Here is a 21664-nt window from a genome sequence, read left to right as displayed (position 1 = left end):
TTGTCTGTTTTCTTCTATGAGCTCCACCACCAGTATCTTCAGATCCTGCCAGCAAAGCCCCAACTCCCAGTGGGCTGCTGGAGGTGGTGGGGTCGTCCAGGAGCCCAGTGGGCCTCAGGAGAAGCACAGAGGTGTGCCGGCTGGCACGTGGAATGCTCTGAGGTTGGAGGTGTGACGTCATTCTCGAAGCCTGGAATCCAGTCCCCACCTCTGCCTTTTAATTACCCCAGGGTTACCTATTTCTCAGAAGCTCCAGTTTTGCTGATTCCGAAAGAATCTGCAAAGTCTCCTGGAAACTCATGACCTCCTTCGAAAGACAGATGTCCCAGGGACTGAGGGGAGACTGGGGGGCCCTTCCTGCCCCATCCTGACTCTTCTGGGCAGTCCCGCCCCTCCAGAATGCCTTACTTCATGAAATCTGGAGACTTGGCCATTGCATGTTCAAACTCTGAGAAGGACAGCATGTTGTCATTGTCCAGATCTGACTCCCTCAGGACCTGGCCGGGGAGCACAGAAGGTGGCTGAGTGGGACCTGGTGCCTGGCAGTGAGGTGAGGCAGGGGGCGGAGGGGGAGAGCCACATGCCAGGGGCTGCCAGATGCCAGGAGCTCTGCCAGTGCTTAACACTCATCTCCCGGGTCCCCTGACCCCAGTGACCCCATGGAGATGAGGTTACATGCACCAAGGCTGGGGACCCTGCAGGTTGCCTCTCTCACTCTTTGGGGGCTCCAGCACCAGCCTGGCAGTGAGGGAACAATAGTACCCCCAATCTGCCCCTCCAATCAGTAACACAGGGGCCCAGGCAGGCTAGGAGGTGGTGGGGACTCCCTCAACAGGGCTCATGGTTTCATCTTCCTTCTAGCCCCATCGAGACTGGAAACACTGGAGTCTTGTCATGTTCTGAAAGCTGAGGTGCAGGCCCTAACTTGAGTTTGCACGGCCATCCTCATGTCTGACACTCCAGGACACCTGGGCATTGTGTCGCGCTGCGACAGTGTGGGGAGGAGATGTTGAGATAGGTCCCTCTCAGGCTGAGCTGCTGTTGGTCAGCCACCAGCAGTCCCCGCCATGTAGGGAGGCCCCTTGAGTGGGTGGGTTGGGCGTAATGTTCTGGGGACCCTGGGCAGGTCTTGGAGGAAGGATGGAAAGTCAAAGGGCAGTTGCCTCCAGCTGTGTGCCCATTCCTCAGGACACCCTGAGCTGCCTGTCCCCTTGGCAGCCCCCAGGGAATGTGTGTACCAAAGGCCAATGTGTCATCTGCCTCAGGCTGGCCTGGGTCTCCTCCCAAGAAGGTGGCCTGACATCCAGGGGCTTTGGGTGGCAACATGGCCCCTATCCCCAGCCCCAGCCACCAGCTCCTAGTCCCCAGCACACACGTGGTGCATGAGGTCCACCAGCAGGTCCTCAGACGTGTCGTCACTGTTAAGCAGTCGTAGGATGATCCTCTGCAGGTCCTCCTCATCAATGAAGCCGTTCTCATTAAAATCTGCAAAGACGCCAGGCCTGCATTAGAGGGAGCTGGGAGCTGAACAGGAAGAGGCCTGGAGGAGTTCTGGGGGACCCGGCACCAGCCAGGACCCCACAGATGCCCATCAGCCTCTGGGAGGCCCCCCAGAGCCCAACTCTCCCAGCTGGGTCTAGAACCTGAGACCCAGGGAGACCTGGGCAGGCCTAAGAGGCAGGCACTGCAGCACCAGAGCACACACGTGCTAAATAACCCATCAGAAATACCAATGGCAGTGAGTATTGATGGTGTGGGTACTACATGCTCAGACCTCTCGTGAGAGCTTTAAGGCATTGAATCTTCCCAATCAACCTTTATTAGTCTTTTACCAGAAAGAAACTGAAGCTCAGAGCGTTCTGTGGTTGTCTGCAGCCCCAGGAGGTGGAAGGGAGACTCTAGCCCGGCCAGGCTGACCTCCGAGCCCCACATCCACCCCGTGCTTCGCAACTCTTATCTCACAACCCAGAAGCCAGGGTGTCTTTTGGTGGCTGGGAGCCACGCAGTGTGGCACAGAGGATGGCCTGGATCTGAAGTCAGAAGGCCTGGGGGCCAGTCCCTGCTTCTGTCCTGATGCAGTAGCTGTGTGATCTGGGCATGTGTGATCTAGGCATGTGCAGTGAAGGGGGGACAGTGGTCTTTGCCATCTGTCCAGAGTGGGGCTGGCCACATTGACCCTGATAGTGCCCTCAAAGGGTCACAGAGACAAGAGGCAATATTCCCTCCAACCCCATGCAGCCTCCTTCATGAAGTGGAGTCCATAAATGGGCAAGAATGGGCACCATTTCTTCATCCAAGGAAAGCCACAACTCTTGGAAAAAGGGTAAAGGACAGGGAGCCTGCAGACCATGGCAGGGTCCACACACTTCACATCCCCCCGCAAGATAGCCCAGGGTGCTGCTGTGGCCTGGGTATGCACAGAGGGTTCCAGCCGCAGGGAGCCCTGGGACTCTGAGGTGTGCTGTAGTGGAGCTGACACTGGGATGTAGACTTCTGGGGGCCGCGCTGGCTCGTGCTTGCTGGCTGCTCCTTCCTCAACTGCGGCCACAGCCCAGGGTCCCTGCCTTCCAGGACAGTGCTCGGAAGTGCCCATCCACCGTCCTGCTAGTTAGGGAGTGCTGCCTGGGGCCTGGCCAGGCCTTGGGTCCTCCTTTTAGGGCCAGAAAACATGGTCATTACATAAACTTCCTGAGCACTAGACAGCCAGGTCCACCTTGAGGGGCATCCTTTGTCCCTTCAGGGCCACCTAAACAGGTCTTCTCAACAGACCTCTGAAGATCATGACCTGGAGGGACGACAGGTGGAGGAGGTGCTGGGCCACCAGCGGGCAGAGACCGAGCTTCCTGGGGCAGCAGAGAAGGAGCCACCCTAAGGTACTTGTCAGGAGTGACTGGCGCAGCGTGAGGGGAACAGAGGCTTCGGGGAGGGCCTGGGAGGAGAAGCATCGGGGTTAAGTCTGGCAGGTGGGCGGAGTTTCAAATTCCTTGAATGGCAGGAGAGGTGACTCTCAGGCATCCTGAGCACTGCTCCCCTCAAGCACCCAGCACTGCGGAGGGGGCGGGACGGTAAACACAGCTGCCCGCGTGAGCTATAATAATCACCACCACAAGCACAGGTGTTTCTGCTGTGGTCCTGCACTGGTCTAAGCGCTTTAAAGTTCACTGCATTTACTCCCCATCCTTCAGAGATGAGGAAACTGAGGCACACACAGATTAAATAACCTCCTTAATCTCATTCAGCTCTTTGCAACCTTTAAATATCCCTATAGGCGAATGAATCCCAAATGTATGTCTCCACCTTGGGCTCCTCCTGGGACTCCAGGTTCACATATGCACCTGCCTTCCTGCTCTCAGCCAACAGGCCCTCATATTCTATGTGTCCAAGCCCAGGCTCCTCGTGCTCCCCTCTCCAGCCCCTACCCCCAGACCTGCTGCACTCACAGCTGCCCACTTCCTAGGAAGTGGGCAGCTCCACCTCCAACCGCTCAGGCCAACCTAGGGTCATCCTTATCTCTCTCCCTTGCATCCCACAGGCGATGGTTTGGCAAATCCTCCCAGCTCCCCCCACTTCCCATGCACTGCTCCCCGCAGCCCGGCCCCCGCTGCCTCTCTCCAGCTTGCTCTGACAGCCTGTTGCTGAGCTTCCCTCCTCTCTCTCTGCCCCCCTGAAGGCTATTCCCAGCACAGCAGCCCGGGTGGTCCATTGACCGTCATTCCTTCCTCATTGCCCTCTTCTTGTAGGCCTGTCTCACCCAGAGCAGAGCCCAGGTCCTGATCCCCAAGTCTGCTCACCCTCACTCTGCCTCCTTGCTCAATCAAGCCAGGCACACTCCTGCCTCAGGGTCTTTGCATGGAGGCTCCCCCTCCTCGGGACACTCTCACTCAGGTCTTTCTTCAAGTGCCAGCTCCTCCTAGGGCACTACCCAGCCCCTGTGAAGACATACACTTTCTGTGTCTTCCCGGCTTTGTTTTTCTCCCAGCACAGAATACTCCCCAACACTGTGTGTCATTAGCTCGCTTATTTCCCTCCACTGGAATATAAATTCCACAAGGGCAGACATCTTTGCTTTTTTGCTCACTGATGTATCCCTAGTTCCCAGAACAGTGCCTGGGACACAGTAGACACCCAATGACTATTGTTGAATAAATAATGAATGAACTACCCAGGGTAACCATTGGTATGTGATGGAGACAGAACTAAGCCCAGGCCATCTCACTTAATGGGAAGTCTATGGTCTTAACCACCCCTAACTGCCTTTATTGCAATAAAGAGCCAGTCTTTCATGGGCAAAGGATCACCCAAAACAATCACTACATTTGCCAGCCTCCCTTGCTGCTAGATGTGGCCATGTGACTATGTTCTGGCCGATGAAATGTAAGCAGAAGAGGCACAGACAACTTTGGGGACCATCTGTAATAAAGAGAAGGTGTGGTCCTCTGGGATAATGAGGTGACCTTGGGAAAAAAGGATAAAGCGACGAGATAGGGAAATCTGGGATCCCTGACACTGCTCTTTAGAACCACTGTGGGTAACTATCTCTTGACTTCTGCATATTAGATAAATAAATATATACCTTTCAGTAATCCTGGAAGCTATCTTGCTTAAGCCGCTGTTACCTGTGGTATATTGTCAATGGCCACCAAATGGCCAATTCATTATCTGAGTCTAATTCATTATCTGAGTCTCAGTTTCCTCATCTGTAAAATGGGAGTCATAGCAGTACCACAGAGTTGCTGTGGAGATTAAATAAGAAAATACATGGACATCACCTGGAATATGGAAGATATTCAATATAGAAGACGCTTATTAGATGTAAATAAGAATAAGCATATTGGTTATATCTAATAAGAATCTTCTATACTAAGATATCTTAGTATATATAGTTATCCTCAATACTCAGTAACTGTACAACGCTATAACTCAGCATAGTTATATCTTCTGTATTAAGAGGCTCAATTCTATATCACTTGATGGTTGCTAAACCCTAAAAATGCAAGCCGAAGAGACTGTATAAACCCACCATGAAGGAAACGAACAAGAGCTATTGGTTTCTCCAGTTTCTATACTTGTTCCTACTAGAGAAACTGAGGCCCAGGTTTGCTGATGTCACAGGGTCCTTTGGTGGCAGAGTCGAGACTCGTCTCTGTTCCCCATGGCAGGATATGGGTGTGGAAGCTGTAAGTTGCCCCTCACTCCTCCAGCAGTGCCTTTCCCTGGCTGAATGTTTGTCAGGGCCGGGACTGGAGTCTCTCTCCCTGCACCTCCATGGGAAGTGGCTCAGGGCAGGTGAAGGGGGTGGAGGGACCAGCCCCGGGGCCTGGAAGCCTCAGTGATGCTGCACTGCTGCTGGGAACCTCTGCAGCCTCTCTCAGAGACCCTGCAGTGTCCCCAGGCGTCCTACTAGCCCAGCTCCTGTATGCAGAGACTGCAGCAAATGACATGGCTTTGGCCCCAAGCTGTCTGGAAACAGAATAATTTGCTAGAGTAAATGTAGTCCTAGACAGTTCCCCTCCTTTAGGGATGGCAAGGGGAGAGCAGCCTAGGAGGGGATGGGGGCTGGGGGCTGGGAGCTCCGGGAGGCTGACCAGCCCAGGCAGCCTCTGCAGCCTCAGACCACTTGGGAGGGCCTGGAGCCTTCCTCTTGCTGTCTCCCAACAATGCTAGGAGGGGCTTAGCCTTCAGGTCCCCCCGAAGAATCTTACCATCATCACTCAAAGTCTCTGTCGTTCTTACTCCTTCCAGTTACCCCGGGACTTTTACAAAAATCAACCTGCTTGATAAAGGGAGGGTGGGCTCCTTTCACCATGACTTCCTTGAGAACTGAGGTTTCTTTGCCTCTCCCCAGCCAGCAGCACCTGCTGTGGCGTCAGGTCCCAGGAAGAAGGTATGGGAAGACCTGCCACAGGTGCTCCGGTACCTGTCTGGGGATAGTTCCTATCTGGTGAGGCTGTGCTGATGAGAGCAGGAAGACATTGCTGGGATGGTGGTCTTTCACAGGTGGAAACTTTTTCCAAGGTACAGAGAGAGGAGATTGATTGGCTGGAGACCAGAGTGTCTGTCAAATCACGATCTGTAGCCCAGTATGTAAGCTCCAGGGAGGTGTGGCTGTCCCTGCTGGATTCTTCTTTTTTTTTTTTGATACAGTCTTACTCTGTCGCCCAGGCTGGAGTGCAGGGGCACAATCTCGGCTCACTGCAACCTCCACCTCCCAAGTTCAAGTGATTGTCCTACCTCAGCCACCTGAGTAGCTGGGACTACAGGTGCCTGTCACCATACCCAGCTAACTTTTGTATTTTTAGTAGAGTTGGGGTTTCGCTATATTGGCCAGGCTGGTCTCAAATTCTTGACCTCAGGTGGTCCACCTGCCTCAGCCTCCCAAAGTGCTGGGATTACCGGTGTGAGCCACCACGCCCAGCCAGCCCCCGCTGGATTCTTGACCAAAAGCGATTCTCCCGTCTTTCTTACTAACATAACTGCAGTTTCTTTCCAGGATGACACCCAGCTTAAAATGTGTAGCTGGATGTTTTATGTCTCCTTTGAGCTATGGGTAGCCAGGTGGCATAGTCCCGTAGTTCTGGTCAATGAAATACAAACCAAAAATGCTGGGTGGGGCTTCCAAGAAAGCTTATGAAAGGAGAGTGGACTTCTCTGCACCTTGGACACACTTTTGTCTGGATCCCTTCTCTTATCACCTTTTCTTCCTTCCTGAAATGAAGATGAGATGTCTGTGGGCGCAGAAGCCATTTTGTGACTATGAGGACAGTGGTCCCGACTGTTGGCTGCATAGGAAGCTTGAAGGAACCTGGGTCCTCAGTTATTCCTGAAGCCATTGCTCCAGCTCTGCACGGCCTGACCCTAGACTTTGTTTTTTCTTTCTTTCTTTTTTGAGACAGAGTCTTGCTCTGTCACCCAAGCTGAAGTGCGGTGGCACGATCTCGGCTCACTGCAATGTCCACCTTCCGGGTTCAAGCGATTCTTCTGCCTCAGCTTCCCGAGTTGCTGGGACTACAGGTGCCTGCCACAATGCCTGGCTAATTTTTTGTATTTCTAGTAGAGACAGGGTTTCACCATGTTAGCAGGATGGTCTCTATCTTCCAACCTACTGATCCCCCCACCTTGGCCTCCCAGAGTTTTTTCTTTTTTTAAAATACCATGGTCACTGCTCCACATCACCGAATGCAACCCTAACTCCTGCAGTGGTTTAGACCAACAGCTCTCACAGTCCGCTGCTCATTAGAGCCATCCAGGAAGCTTCCAAAAAGCCCAAGGACCACGACATACCCAATACCATTCCATCAAATCCCTGGAGCTGGGGCCCAAGCATCTGTATTTAAAAAACAAAACAAAAGCAACTCGCAGGTGATTCAATGTACAGCCAAGTATGAGAAGCACTGGGTTAGAGCAGTGCGTCTTAGACATTGAAGCACAGAAGAATCTGCTGGGATTCCTGCTAAAATGCAGATTTGAATTCAGTGGGGCGGGGTGGGGCCTGGGGCTCTGCATTTCTGATAAGCTTCCTGGCAGTGCTGATGCTGCTGATCCGTGGGCCACACCGGGGGTAGCAAGGGCCGCAGCGCTGAGTTCCGCCTTTGGGCTTCTGCTGAGAATCATCACCATGACGATTACCACACCCGCCTTCTCCTTTCCCTTTCAGCCTTCTTTCTCCTTTTTTATGATCCCTCTTCATCCTTCACTGCGGCCCACCCCCTCCTCAACTTACGATGCAGGCTCAGGATCCACACATCCCATCTCCGATCCTGCTGACAGCTCTGTAAAGAAGGCTTCTGAGCCCAGAGAGAATTCAGGTTTGTCTGAGTCTGTCTGATGAAGCCTGGGAGTTTACCAGTCCCTGGGCATCTATTTGCACAGCTGATTTGCATGAAGGTTTGAGCTTTTTGTGTTTGTGCTTAGGCTGGAGGAAGGAACCTGTATGCTCCAGGGGCCTAGAGAGAGTGGATGGAGGAAGATACAAAGACACTGTGGAGGATATTGTGGTGTCTGGTCCTTGATCTGCCCTGAGGCTCCCAGTCCGGCCTCTTGGGACCATGGGCATTCTCCCTGAGTCAGAGCTGAACATGATTTAGCTTGTGCCTTGAAGCCCAAAGAGAACCTGCTGCTCACCTTGCTCCTGAAGGGTTTGAGTGTTTTCAGTGTTTTTGTTTGTTTAGCTCAGGAAACCATGGAAAGTCAGGGGAGGCAGGCATCTTTTGCAGCCTCTACCCAGCCTACACTCTACCATCTCCAGGGGCACCTCCCCACCCCGTGGCAGGCCTCTGGAGCCATGCTTGTTTCACAACTCTGCCTCTTTTGGCTTCAGGTGATTGGACAAGGCTGGTCACCTATCCCAGGGGCAGCTAGATCATTGGCTCAGTGAGAAAAAAGAAGGGAGAAACAGATGCTTGTGGCTACTCAGTCAGAGTGAAGCCTGCAGGCCATGTAGTCATCTTTGACCTGTGGGCACAGAGGCATAGCAGATCTGCAGAAAGAGAAGGAAAGTCCACAGGGAGAGGCAGAGATGAGAGATGAGGCAGCCATGGAGAGGAGACCGCAGCTGCCTTGCTTCCTGACCCCCATCCAGCTGTGCCCGACGGCCCCGAGAGGCCTGCCTCACTTCCACCATGGGTTCCATATTGCTCTTCTTGGCAGATGAACTCTAGTGACCTCTTCCAAGAGCCACACGGGTGGTGCTCGGGCTTTGGTATAATCCCCAGCCCCCTTGAGTGTGGGTGGGAACTGTGACTTGCTTGCAACTGATGGAACTTGGCAGAAGTGATGGGCTGTCACTTCCACCATCACGCTATGTTTTTAACTCCATCTTGCCAGTCGGGGACTCAAGAGTCTCTCCCCCTGACTGTCTTTGAAGAAGCAAGTGACCACGATGAGGGGCCCATGTAGCCAGGAGCTGAGGGCAGCCTCTGACTGAGAGCCAGCAAGAAGTTAGGACCCTAAGTCCTGCAGAAAAAGGAAGTAAGTCTGCCAACAACGGGAACAAGCTCATGAGCAGACTCCCCAAGTCAAGCACCCTCCAGGTGAGAAGGCAGCCTGGCTGGAACCTTGATGGCAGCTTGCAAAACCTTAAGAGGAGGACCCAACTAAGCCATGCCTGGACTCCTAGCCCACAGAAACTGTGAGGTTACTAATGTGTGTCATCTAAACCCTCTAAGCTTGTGGTATTTTCTAAGACAGTGGAGAACTCATCTACTGCTGGGTCTTACCCGTTGCTTTTACACAGGTAAGTTTCTGTGGTTTGCAACCTAAAGACTCTTGGCTAAGACAGGAACACCAAGCCTGGGCTGGCATTCTCCCAGAGGAGCACTGATGGGGGCTTGAGCCAGCACAAGGCCTGACTGAGAGGAGCAGCAGCTAGAGGGCTCCAACTCCCTGGAAGCATCAGGAACTCCCTGGAGACTCCCAGAAATACTTGGGGTAAGGAAGGAGGAAGGCCGGTGTGGACAGGTGGGGCCTACGAAGCCAACAGAATTTGGGTATGTGGTTTCATTTCTACATGTCCTGCTTGGGCTTCACTGTAAACCTGTGTCTTATCAAATGTAGGACATTTGAGGCCATTATGTCTTCAAATATCTTTTCTGCCCCGTTCACTCTCTCCTCCTTTTCAGACTCCAGTTGGATACATGTTAGACCTTTCTATTGTCTTGCTTGTCTCTGAGGCTCTGTTCTCCTTTCCCTTGAATAGTTTTTCTCTCTATCCTTCAGATGAGATTATTTCCATTGATGTATCTTCAAGTTTTCTGACTCCTTTGTTATGTCAATTCTCCCGTTAAGCTCATCCAGTGAATTTTTGTTTCAGATATTTTATTTTTCAATTCTATGTTTTCTATTTGATTCTTTCTTATAGTTTCTGCTTCTCTGCTGAGATTTCCTATCTTTTCATTTGTTATGAGCAGTTTTTACATCCTTGGGCATGATTATTGTGATGATTATTGGTGTGGGTCAAGTTGACTGGGCTAAGGATGCCCAGATAGCTGGCAACAAATTCTTTATGGGTGTCTCTGTGAGGGTGTTTCTGGAAGAGATTAGTATTTGAATCAGTAGACTGGGTAAAGAAGACCTGCCCTCACCAACTGGACATCGTTCAATCCGCGGAGGGCCCAGTGGAACAAAAAGGTAGAGGAAGGATGAATTTGTACTCTCTGAGCTGAGACATCCATCTTCTCCCATCCACAGACTTTGATGATCCTGGTTCTTGGACCCTCAGAATGAATTATGTCACCACCTTTCCTAGTTTTCCAGCTTCAGACAGTAGATCATGGGACTTCTCAGCCTCCATAATCACATGAGCCAGTTCCTAGAATAAATCTCTCTCTTTCTACATATGCATGTAGAGATGTGTGTGTGTGTGTATGCACACACATATAGACACACATACACACACTCATATATACACACACACATATAAACAGCCTACTGGTTCTGTTTCTCTGCCGAATCCTGATTAATCCAGTTACAGTAGCTGTTTTTAAATCCTTATTAGCTAATTCCAACATCTGGGTCATGTCAGTCAGTCTCCATTCTTGAGAATTCATCAATTTAAAAACACATTTTTGTATACTGTGTACAATTTTGAATGGCTGCTTGGACATAATAAATGTTTTGTTGTAGAGACTCTGCATTCCCCAAAGACTGCTGAATTTTTGGTTTTAGCAAGCGATTGGTATGGACTCAAAGTGCAAACCCTGTCACTCATGGACCTGGTTAAAATGTGGTGGCAGCTCAGATCTCAATTTAGTTCTTTTATCCTTAGCTGAGCTGCTTTGAGTTTGCCCTGGTGTATGTGGTATAGAGTTCAGATAGCGATATGGGTATAGTTTATATGCAAAATTTGGACTCCCTTTCTCTTTCATAGGGTCTCCCTCACTTTGCAGGGGCTGTGTGTGCCCCAAACTCTCTGGCTCTTCAAGTCAGAAGGAGTGCAGTGTTTCCACTCACTGAAGCCTACCTTCTGGCTAAAACAGTTAAAAATAAAAAAGGTGGGTGATGGAAACCCCATCTACTACCATTTCCTTCTTCCAGGCATCAGATCTGTCTAGAACGCATCTTGCTTTTGGTAGCTTTCCAATACCATCAGCTGGTTGATTTTTCTGGTAAGTTTAGAGTTTTATAGTTGTTCTCCGCAGGAGTGACAGTATGATAGGAGTTTACTCCGCCGTTCTCAGGAGGGGACTCTGATTTCTTGTGTGCTTATTGAATGCTGAACCTGAGGATTAATGGGATATAAAATTATTACTAAGTCCTTTTTACAGATGAAAAAGCTGAGGCCTCATAGGTCCATCTGGCTGAAACGTCTTCTACTGTCTTCTATCCCCATCCACTGGGGTGAGGTAGAAATGAGATGGAGTCCACCAATGTGGAGACCAGGGAGGAGCTGGCAGGAAAGGAAGGCAGGTGAGATGTGAATGAGCAAGTCTAAATGTGCAAGTCCTTTGAGGCCAAAGAGTGATCAGGATGCACTAAAGCCTTGCACCTGGTTTGTTCGAAGGCTTCTTGAGACTTCTTTCTTTCCTTTTGATTCCTTTTGAGAATTCCCTTGCATCCCAGCTGTGCTGCGCGGACATTTGCCTGGTGAAGAGCAGGACTTTGAACCAGGACAGAGTCAGAGACCAAAATATGTCAAAGGACCTCAGAGATTATCTCTCCCTATCCCTCATTTTACAGATGAGAAAACTGAGCCCCAGAAAAGTGAAGTGATTTGTCCAAGATTGTTCAAATTTTGTTAACTTCTCATCCAATGCTCCTTCTGCCAAATATGCATAAATCCTTTACATGGATATGTGGTCCTCTCTCTCTCTCGCCTGCCCACACACCACACACTACCACCAAATATCAACGCCAGTAACCCCGTTGCCCTCTGATGACACGGAGGGGAGTCTATCCATTGATGCTGTCATTCTCAATCATTCTTTTTACTCCATGGTACGTGCAAAACACAACACATACCCATAGATACCCAAGCAAACCCCAGCTTACACCATCCATCAATGAACTGATGATGGAGTCGATATGGTATGTTCTCTCTGGCCCTTCCACCCCTCACCCCTCAGTCCCCCACAGCACCTACCGTAGATACGAAAGGCATACTCAATCTTCAGGCTGGGGCAGGCCTGCTCACTGAACACAGACGCCATGCCCAGCACATCCTCAAAGGAGAACATGCCATTGTGGGAGAATACTCTGCAGATACGGTCTCTGAAAGGGTTGACCTGTGGGCGAGGGGAGGAGGAGCGAAGAGGTCTATCAGGGTCAGGGTTGTGTCACCTCGGGCCTCTCTCATCTGTCACAAACACTATGTCCTGGGTTTCAGATGAAAATGACAGCCACAACCTAAATATCAGAGTAGATAGTAACTCACTGAGCCAGGACCCTGGGCATGATGGGGTGCTGGCAATGACTCTTGCAGATGGATATGTGACTTTGCAAGATTTCTGCAAGGATGCCACCATTGAAGATAATGCTTATAATGCAAATGCAAATGAACAAAATCATGTCAGAGCTGAAACGTCTCCTACTCTAAATACGAGTCCTGCTCTATGGGGTAGAAACCGGGAGCATCCAGGCAGACATAACAAGAAGACCCTGTATCAATTTTCTCTCCCTGCACTCAGGCAGATATAAGGCAAGTCAACAGGCTCACTGTCTACGCGCAGAGCCAGCCAGGGACTGAGACACCAAGCTTCCTTCCCCTGCGGACCTCCCCTTGTCTTTGCTGGTAGTGATGGGAGGGAGGTGGTTGCCAGGCCACCAATACACTTGTTAGATCCGTGCTACGTGACTCATCTACACACACACACACACACACACACACACACACACGTCTTATAGAGACTGAAAACAGGGCAGTTGAGGTGGTAGCTGCTGGTAGCGAGAATAGTACCTACCACACAACATGCGAACATGCTGGAAGGTACAGAGCAAATATTGCTAAAGATACAGAGAAATAAGTATTCAAACAAATTTTACACTGTGAAAGCTTTGCTAAATAGTTAAATAGAAGTATAGATTTTCTAATGTGGGTTTCTTAGATTCTGTACGTGAAAAACCACATTTCTTTGAGCCACTGAAGGGAAAAGAGATATGGACTGAATAGTAAATGAATGTCTTCAACGAAAACACCACGGATGGGGAACCGTGAAGGTGCTCTTGGGCATGAGGGGGTGGCTGCTCCCTGATGGAAAAGTATTCTGGGTTGAGGGTACAGGATGGCAACACATGCCAAAGACCTCCTTGAAGAATTTCCTGCAGGCTGCTGCAGTCAGGAAGGTAAGCCCAGAAATACCTAAATACAGCAGAATGCATTCAAATTGTTCTCTTTTAAAAAAAAAAAAAGTTAAAATATAGTAAAACTTGGCCAGGTGCAGTGGATCACACCTATAATCCCAGCACTTTGGGAGGCCGAGGCAGGTGGATCACCTGAGGTCAGGAGTTCGAGACCAGCCCGGCCAACATGGAGAAACCCCATCTCTACCAAAAATACAAAAAAAAAAATCAGCTGGGTGTGGTGGCTCATGCCTGTGATCCCAAATACTCAGGAGGCTAAGGCAGGAGAATTGCTTGAACCCAGGTGGCAGAGGCTGCAGTGAGCTGAGATCGTGCTATTGCACTCCAGCCTGGGCAAAAAGATAAAAACTCCATCTCAAAAAAAAAAAATATATATATATATATATATTATGTATATATATGGTAAATATATATGTATAAGTTTTACTATATATGCATGTACACACATTTGTATATATATAGAGTCATACATATGTACGTATATATATGTATATATAGTAAAACTTATACAAATAAACACACACACACAATGATTTGTAATCAGAAGGGAAGTGAGTATGAAAATCTCTGAACCACATGGGAGTTTACTGGTTAGCTCTTGGAAGAGTTCTTAAAAGAGCTATCAAACTTAAAGATGAGTTCTATGTTTTGGTGGCACAAAAAGACAAGTGTTCTGCATTTGCTGACCTTTCTATGATGATAAGTAGCTATTGGCAGTGTGCTACCTAGCAAATATCCACCAAAAAATAATCTCACTTTCTTTTGACTCTTCAAGGTAAAGATGACTCATTTTAACATTATTACTTTTCTAAAGAAACTCATTCTTTGAAGAGAATATTTTTAAATGGGATTTATGTGGTTAAAAACATGTGTATCACCTATAGAAATGCTTATATTACATACCTGGAAATATAGAAACAGAATCTTCTGACCTGTTTGGAAATTCTCCAAATAAAGAATGTCTGTGGATTTTGAATACGTTGTTAAAAATATAAAGATGTAACACTTTCCACTTAGTGTAAAAGCCACTGACTGACATCAGGGGAGGCAGACAATTACCAGCTTAATTTCCATCAAAAGTCTTTGATTGGTGAGTGGGGCTGAAACTGAGTGCTATGATTTAAGACATGCAGCCCATGATACATTTCCTCTCTTTGGAGCAGTTATGACAGCTATTAAAAAGAAACTGAACTAGAACCAGACCTCTGAATGAATAGCTCTAGCTCAATCTAAAAGCAAGATTTCAAAGAATAATGAAGCATATCCAATCACATTGCTTTCCCTTACACATGTGTTACATTCAAACAATAGTGCAAGGAAGAAATCTTACTATATCTATTAATGGGAAAATTGTTCGTTAAATATGTAGTTTTTAGGTTGTCCTTAAAATTTTTTTATTTTGATATTATATCAGATCAATATAGTAGTAAATGTATACAGTTTATACATGAATATATACGATGTGTGCATGCTTCTCATTTTTTTACATTATTGCTGGGGATGCGTGATTAAAAATGGCTGGAGATTTGTGATCTAGGCTAACTGCTCATGTCATGGATGTGGAAATGAGACCTGGAGAAGGGAAGAGACTCAGCCAGCAAGTGGGAGAGTCGGCCTGAGACCAGGACTTCCTGCCCTGTTTCCACTAAGGTGCCTAGTGCCAAACAAACATCAAAGGCCAAGCACAGTGGCTCACACTTGTAATCCTAGCACTTTGGGAGGTCAAGACCGATGAATCACCTGAGTTCAGGAGTTAGCCTGGCTAACATCACAAAACCCCATCTCTACTAAAAATACAAAAATTAGCTGGGTGTGGTGGCATGTGCCTACTGTCCTAGCTACTTGGGAGGCTGAGGCAGGAGCATGGCTTGAACCTGGGAGGCAGAGGTTGCAGTGAACTGAGATCATACCATTGCACTCTAGCCTGTGTGACAGAACAAGACTCCGTCTCTGTCTCTCTCTCTCTCTCTCTCTCTTTCTCTCTCTCTCTCTCTCTCCGTTTGCCATAAAGTGCAAAACCAGAATCTAGATTGAAGTTAATGACATGGCTCATGGCCTAAGAGAACTCAGTGGCTGGCTAGAAATGACTCTGTGACTCTCACTATGAAAGTGAGAGGCATAGGAGGAGGCCATGGGACCAAAGGCAGCAGGAGGGAGAAGCCCAAAGGAGAAGATGGAGCTTACACGGAGCCATCGGGCTTAGGAAGCAGGGAGGAATCTGAGTATGGAGCAGGGGACACTGTCCCTGAGAGGATGGCAGGGCAGATGTCAGGCCACAGGGCTAGGGCCAAGCTCACCAGAGCTGTGTTTGGGTCCTGGGGGTCCAGGAGTGGTGTCTGTGAGGCCTGGCAGGCACCTGCCAGGAGAATGTCCCAGGACTGTCTCTGTTCCAACAAGGTGCAGCTTCCCTCTCCCGCAGGGTCCCTGTCTCAAGGGATAGCCCAGGGCACAAGCCCCCCTTCAACAGAGAAGCTCCAGTCAAAAGGGCACTGATAGTGCTGCGGGAGAGTGTCTAAGGTTCCTGGTGGTGCAGCCTGATGCTCCTCCCTGCTCTCCATCCTGAGCTAAAGGCCAGCTCAGCTGATGTCCTCAGGTCTGGTTCAGCCTAGCCCCAGGCAGACAGAACAGCCGAGAAGGGGAAGCTGAAAGAGCAAGCCTCATTAGTGATCACAGGTCCAGACTACTGGATTCCAGATTTTTGATGCTGTAACTTTAACAATCTGAAAGCTGAACCAATAAATTTGGGGACCTACCCAGAGAGTTATGTCTGTATTAAATTTCACACTCATTTAGAAGTCTTCAATCCTCCCGAGAAGGAAGGAAGTGACAGTTGACAAAGCAATGCTTCCATTTCAAGAATAACACATACCCTATTTTGAGGGCGTTTTGAACAAAGGGAAGATAAACATGTCACTGTAACAATTTACACAGGTAACTCAGTACCGTGATCTCCATCTAAGCGTGATGAAACTAAAGAAGATGAAAATAAACCCCAAATGCTGGGAGTTTTTTTGGAAATAGAAACTACAGTTTATCGACAATAAAAAGATTGCAATCCCTGCCAAAAAATTGAAAACTTTCTTTATTTTTTTAATGATTTTTTAAATTTATTTTACTTTAGGGGTACATGTGGAGGTCATACATGGATGTTGCATAGGTGCATACATAACCAGGTGGTTTGCTGCCTCTGTTCCCCCTTCGTCTATATCTGATATTTCTCCCCATGTTATCTCTCCCCACCCTTCCCACCCTGCTGTCCCTCCTCTAGCCCCCCGACTACCCCCAGTGTGTGATGCTCCTCTCCCTGAGTTCACATGTTCTCATCATTCAGCACCTGCCTATGAGTGAGAACATGTGGTGTTTGGTTTTCTATTCTTGTGTCCGTTTGCTGAGAATGATGGTTTCCAGATTCATCCAAGTCCCTACAAAGGACAAGAACTCATCGTTTTTTATGGCTGCATAGTATTCCATGGTGTATATGTGCCACATATTCTTTGTCCAGTCTATCATTGATGGACATTTGGGTTGGTTCCAGGTCTTTGCTATTGTACATAGGGCTGCAGTGAACATACATGTGCATGTGTCTTTAAAACAGAACGATTTATAGTCCTTTGGGTATATACCCATAATGGGATTGCTGGGTTAAACACAATTTCTGTTTCTAGATCCTTGAGAAATCGCCACTGTCTTCCACAATGGTTGAACTAATTTACACTCCCTCCAACAGTGTAAGAGTGTTCCTATTTCTCCACATCCTCTCCAGCATCTGTTGTCTCCAGATTTTTTAATGATTGCCGTTCTAACCGGTGTGAGACAATACCTCAATGTGGTTGTGATTTGCATTTCTCTAATGATGATGAACATTTTTTCATATGTTTGTTGGCCTCATCTATGTCTTCTTTTGAAAAGTATCTGTTCATGGCTGGGCACGGTGGCTCACGCCTATAATCCCAGCACTTTGGGAGGCCGAGGCGGGTGGGTCACGAGGTCAAGAGATCGAAACCATCCTGGTCAACTGTCTCTACTAAAGATACAAAAATTAGCTGGGCATGGTGATGCATGCCTGTAGTCCCAGCTACTCGGGAGGCTGAGGCAGGAGAATTGCTTGAACCCAGGAGGTGGAGGTTGTGGTGAGCCGAGATCGCGCCATTGCACTCCAGCCTGGGTAACAAGAGGGAAACTCAGTCTCAAAAAAGAAAGAAAAGAAAAGTATCTGTTCATATCCTTCACCCACTTTTGAATGGTTTTTTTTTTTTCTTGTAAACCTGTTTTAGTTCTTTGTAGATTCTGGATATTAGCCCTTTGTCAGATGGGTAGGTTGCAAAATTTTTTCCCATTCCACTAGTTGCTGGTTCACTCTAATGATTGTTTCTTTTGCTGTACAGAAGCTCTGAAGTTTAATCAGATCCAATTTGCCTATGTTGTCATTGCTTTTGGTGTTTTAGTCATGAAGTCCTTGCCTATGCCTATATCCTGGATGGTTTTGCCTATATTTTCTTCTAGAGTTTTTATGGTGTTAAGTTTATGTTTAAATCTTTAATCCATCTGGAGTTAATTTGAGTGTAAGGTGTCAAGAAGGGGTCCTGTTTCTGCTTTCTGCACATTGCTAGTCAGTTTTCCCAACACAATTTATTAAACATGGATTACTTTCCCCATTGCTTGTTTTTGTCAGGTTTGTCCAAGATCAGATGGTTGTAGATGTGTGGGGTTGCTTCCGAAGCCTCTGTTCTGTTCCATTGGTCTACGTCTCTGTTTTGGTACCAGTACTATGCTGTTTTGATTACTGTTGCCATGTAGAATAGTTTGAAGTCCAGCAGTGTGATGCTTCTGGCTTTGTTTGTTTGCTTCTTTGTTTGTTTTTGCTTAGGATTGTCTTGGCTATATGGGCTCCCTTGTGGTTCCATATGAAGTTTAAAGTGGGTTTTTCCAGTTCTGTGAAGAAGGTCATTGGTAGCTTGATGGGGATAGTGTTGAATCTATAAATTACTTTGGGCAGTATGACCATTTTCACGATATTGATTCTTCTGAACCATGAGCATGGAATGTTTTTCCATCTGTTTGTGTCCTCTCGTTTCATTGAGCAGTGGTTTGTAGTTCTCCTTGAAGAGGTTCTTTACATCCTTTGTTAGTTGTATTCCTAGGTATTTTATTCTCTTTGTAGCAATTGTAAATGGGAGTTCACTCATGATTTGGCTCTCTGTTTGTCTGTTATTGGTGTATAGGAATGCTTGTGATTTCTGCACACTGTTTTTGTGATGGGGTCTTCTAAATATACAGTCTGCAAATAGAGACAGTTTGACTTCCTCCTTTCCTATTTGAATACCTTTTATTTCTATTTTTTGCCTGATTGCTCTGGCTAGAACTTCCAATACTATATTGAATAGGAGTGGTGAGAGAGGGCATCCTCTTCTAGTACCTGATTTCAAAGGGAATGCTTTCAGCTTTTGCCCATTCAGTATAATATTGGCCATAGGTTTGTCATAAATAGCTTTTATTATTTTATGATATGTTCCATGGATACCTAGTTTATTGAGAGATTTTAGCATGAAGGGCTGTTGAATTTTGTTGAAGGCCTTCTCTGCATCTATTGAGATAACCATGTGGTTTTTGTCTTTGGTTCTGTTTAGGTGGTGGATTATGTTTATGGACTTGCATATGTTGAACCAGCCTTGCATCCCCAGGATAAAGCCTACTTGATCATGATGAATAAGCTTTTTGATGTGCTGTTGCATTCGGTTTGCCAGTATTTTATTGAAGATTTTTGCATCTATGTTCATCATGGATATTGGCCTGAAGTTTTCATTTTTAATTGAGTCTCTGCCTGGTTTGGGTATCAGATGATGTTGGTCTCATAGAATGAGTTAGGGAGGATTCCCTCTTTTTGTATTGTTTTGAATAGTTTCAGAAGGAATGGAATCAGCTCCTCTTTGTACATCTGATAGAATTAGGCTGTGAACCCATCTGGACCTGGACTTTTTTTGGTTAGACTATTGATTGCTGCTGCCTCAACTTCAGCCCTTGTTATTGGTCTATTCGGGGTTTCAACTTCTTCCTGGTTTAGTCTTGGCAGAGTGCAAGTGTCCAGGAATTTATCCATTTCTTCCAGGTTTACTGGTTTATGTGCCTAGGGCTATTTGTAGTAATCTCTGATGGTAATTTGTATTTCTGTGGAATCAGTGGTGATAACCCGTTTATCATTTTTTATTGCATCTATTTGATTCTTCTCTCCTTTCTTTTTTATTAATCTGGCTAGCAGTCTGTCTATTTTGTTGATCTTTTCCAAAAAACCAGCTCCTGGATTTATTGATTTTTGAAGGTTTTTTTGTGTCTCTATCTCCTTCAGTTCTGCTCTGATCTTAGTTATTTCTTGTCTTCTGCTAGCTTTTGAATTTTTTTTTATCTTGCTCCTCTAGTTCTTTCAATTTTGATGATAGGAGGTCGATTTTAGATCTTTCCTTTTTTCTCATGTGGCCATTTATTGCTATAAATTTCCCTCTTGACACTGCTTTAAAGGTGTCCCAGAGATTCTGGTAAGATGTGTCTTCATTCTGATAGGTTTTGAAGAATATCTTTATTTCTGCCTCCATTTCATTGTTTATCCAGTCGACACTCAGAAGCAAGTTGTTCAGTTTCCGAGTAGTTCTGCGGATTTGAGTGAGTTTCTTAATCTTAAGCTCTAATCTGATTGTGCTGTGGTCTGAGAGACTGTTTGCTGAGGAGTGATTTGCTTCCAATTATGTGGTCAGTTTTAGAGTACGTGAGATGTGGTGCTGAGAAGAATGTATATTCTATGGATTTGGGGTGGAGGGTTCTGTATATGTCTATTAGGTCCACCTGGTCCAGCTCTGCATTCAAGTCCTGGATGTCCTTGTTAATTTTCTGTCTCATTAATCTGTCTAATATTGACAGTGGAGTCCTGAAGTCTCCCACTATTATTGTGTGGGAGTCTAAATCTCGATTTAGGTCATTAAGAACCTGTTTTGTGTACCTGGGTGCTCCTGTATTGGGGGTGTATATATTTAGGATAGTTAGCTCTTCTTGTTGAATTGATCCTTTTATCATTATGTAATGCCCTTCTTTGTCTCTTTTGACCTTTGTTGGTTTGAAGTCCATTTTATCAGAGACTAGGATTGCAACCCCTACTTTTTGTTGTTGTTGTTCTCCATTTGCTTGGTAAATCTTCTTCCATCCCTTTAGTTTGAGTCTATGTGTGTCTTTGTACATGAGATGGGTTTACTGAATACAGCATACCAATGGGTCTTGACTTTTTATCCAGTTTGCCAGTCTGTGTCTTTTGATTGGGGTGTTTAGGCCATTTACATTCAATGTTAATATTGTTACATGTGAATGTGATCCTGCCATTTTGTTGCTTGCTTCTTTTCTTGCCCGTTAGTTGACTCAGTTTCTACATTGCATTATTGGTCTTTGCCATTTGGTATACTTTTGCAGTGGCTGGTACTTGTCCCTTTCCATGTTTAGTGTTTCTTTCTGGGGCTCTTGTAAGGCAGGTCTGGAGGTGACAAAATCTCTCAGTAATTGCTTGTCCATAAAGGATTTTATTTCTCCTTCGCTTATGAGGCTTAGTTTGGCTGGATATGAGATTCAGGGTCAAAAGTTCTTTTCTTTAAGGATGTTGAATATTGGCCCCCATTCTCTTCTGGTTTGTAGGGTTTCTGCCAAGAGATCCGCTGTGAATCTGATTGGCTTCCCTCTGTGGGTGGCCTGTCCTTTCTCTCTGGCTGCCCTTAGCAATTTTTTTCTTCATTTCAACCCTGACAATTATGTGTCTTGGGGTTGCTTTTCTTGAGGAATATTTTTGTAGAGTTTTCTGTATTTCTTGGATTTGAATGTTGGACCTCCTTGCTAGGCTGCGGAAGTTCTCCTGGATAATATCCTGGAGCATGTTTTCCAGCTTGGATTCATTCTCCCCATCATTCAGGTACACCCATCAAGCATAGATTAGGTCTTTGCGCATATTCCCATATTTTTTGGAGGATTGTTCATTTCTTTTCACTTTTTTCTCTTGTCTTGCCATCACTGTTTGTTTCATTGAGTTGATCTTCAATCTCTGATATCCTTTCTTCTGCTTGTTCCATTTAGCTATTAAAACTTGTGTTTGCTTCACGTAGTTCTCGTGCCGTGTTTCTCAGCTCCATCAAGTCATTTATGTTCTTCTCTAAGTTGATTATTCTAGTTAGCATTTCATCTAACCTTTGTTGAAGGCTTTTAGTTTCTTTGCATTGGATTAGAACATGTTCCTTTAGCTCAGAAAAGTTTGTTATTTCCCACCTTCTGAAGCCTGTTTCTGTCAATTCGTCACACTCTTTCTTGGTCATGTTGTGTTCCTGTGTTGATGAGGAGTTGTGATCCC

At 46.7% G+C, this 21664-nt stretch overlaps 1 protein-coding gene across 2 annotated transcripts in view; it reads right to left on the bottom strand.

The window, feature by feature from the left end:
• CIB4 (calcium and integrin binding family member 4) overlaps positions 1-21664 on the bottom strand; it is a 64522-nt gene that overhangs the window by 593 nt on the left and 42265 nt on the right. For both annotated transcript variants that reach the window (XM_002757955.6, XM_078349699.1), the window contains exons 4-6: positions 12077-12218; positions 1376-1485; positions 409-497 (exon numbers count right to left, since the gene is read on the bottom strand). In XM_002757955.6, coding sequence (XP_002758001.1) covers positions 409-497; positions 1376-1485; positions 12077-12218 — 341 coding nt within the window. The remainder of the gene's footprint in view (positions 1-408; positions 498-1375; positions 1486-12076; positions 12219-21664) is intronic.

This window comes from Callithrix jacchus, chromosome 14 (assembly GCF_049354715.1).
Source record: "Callithrix jacchus isolate 240 chromosome 14, calJac240_pri, whole genome shotgun sequence".
NCBI lineage: Eukaryota > Metazoa > Chordata > Mammalia > Primates > Cebidae > Callithrix > Callithrix jacchus.
The sequence above is the reverse complement of the archived record's forward strand: the minus strand, read 5'-3'. Positions and strand labels throughout refer to the sequence as shown.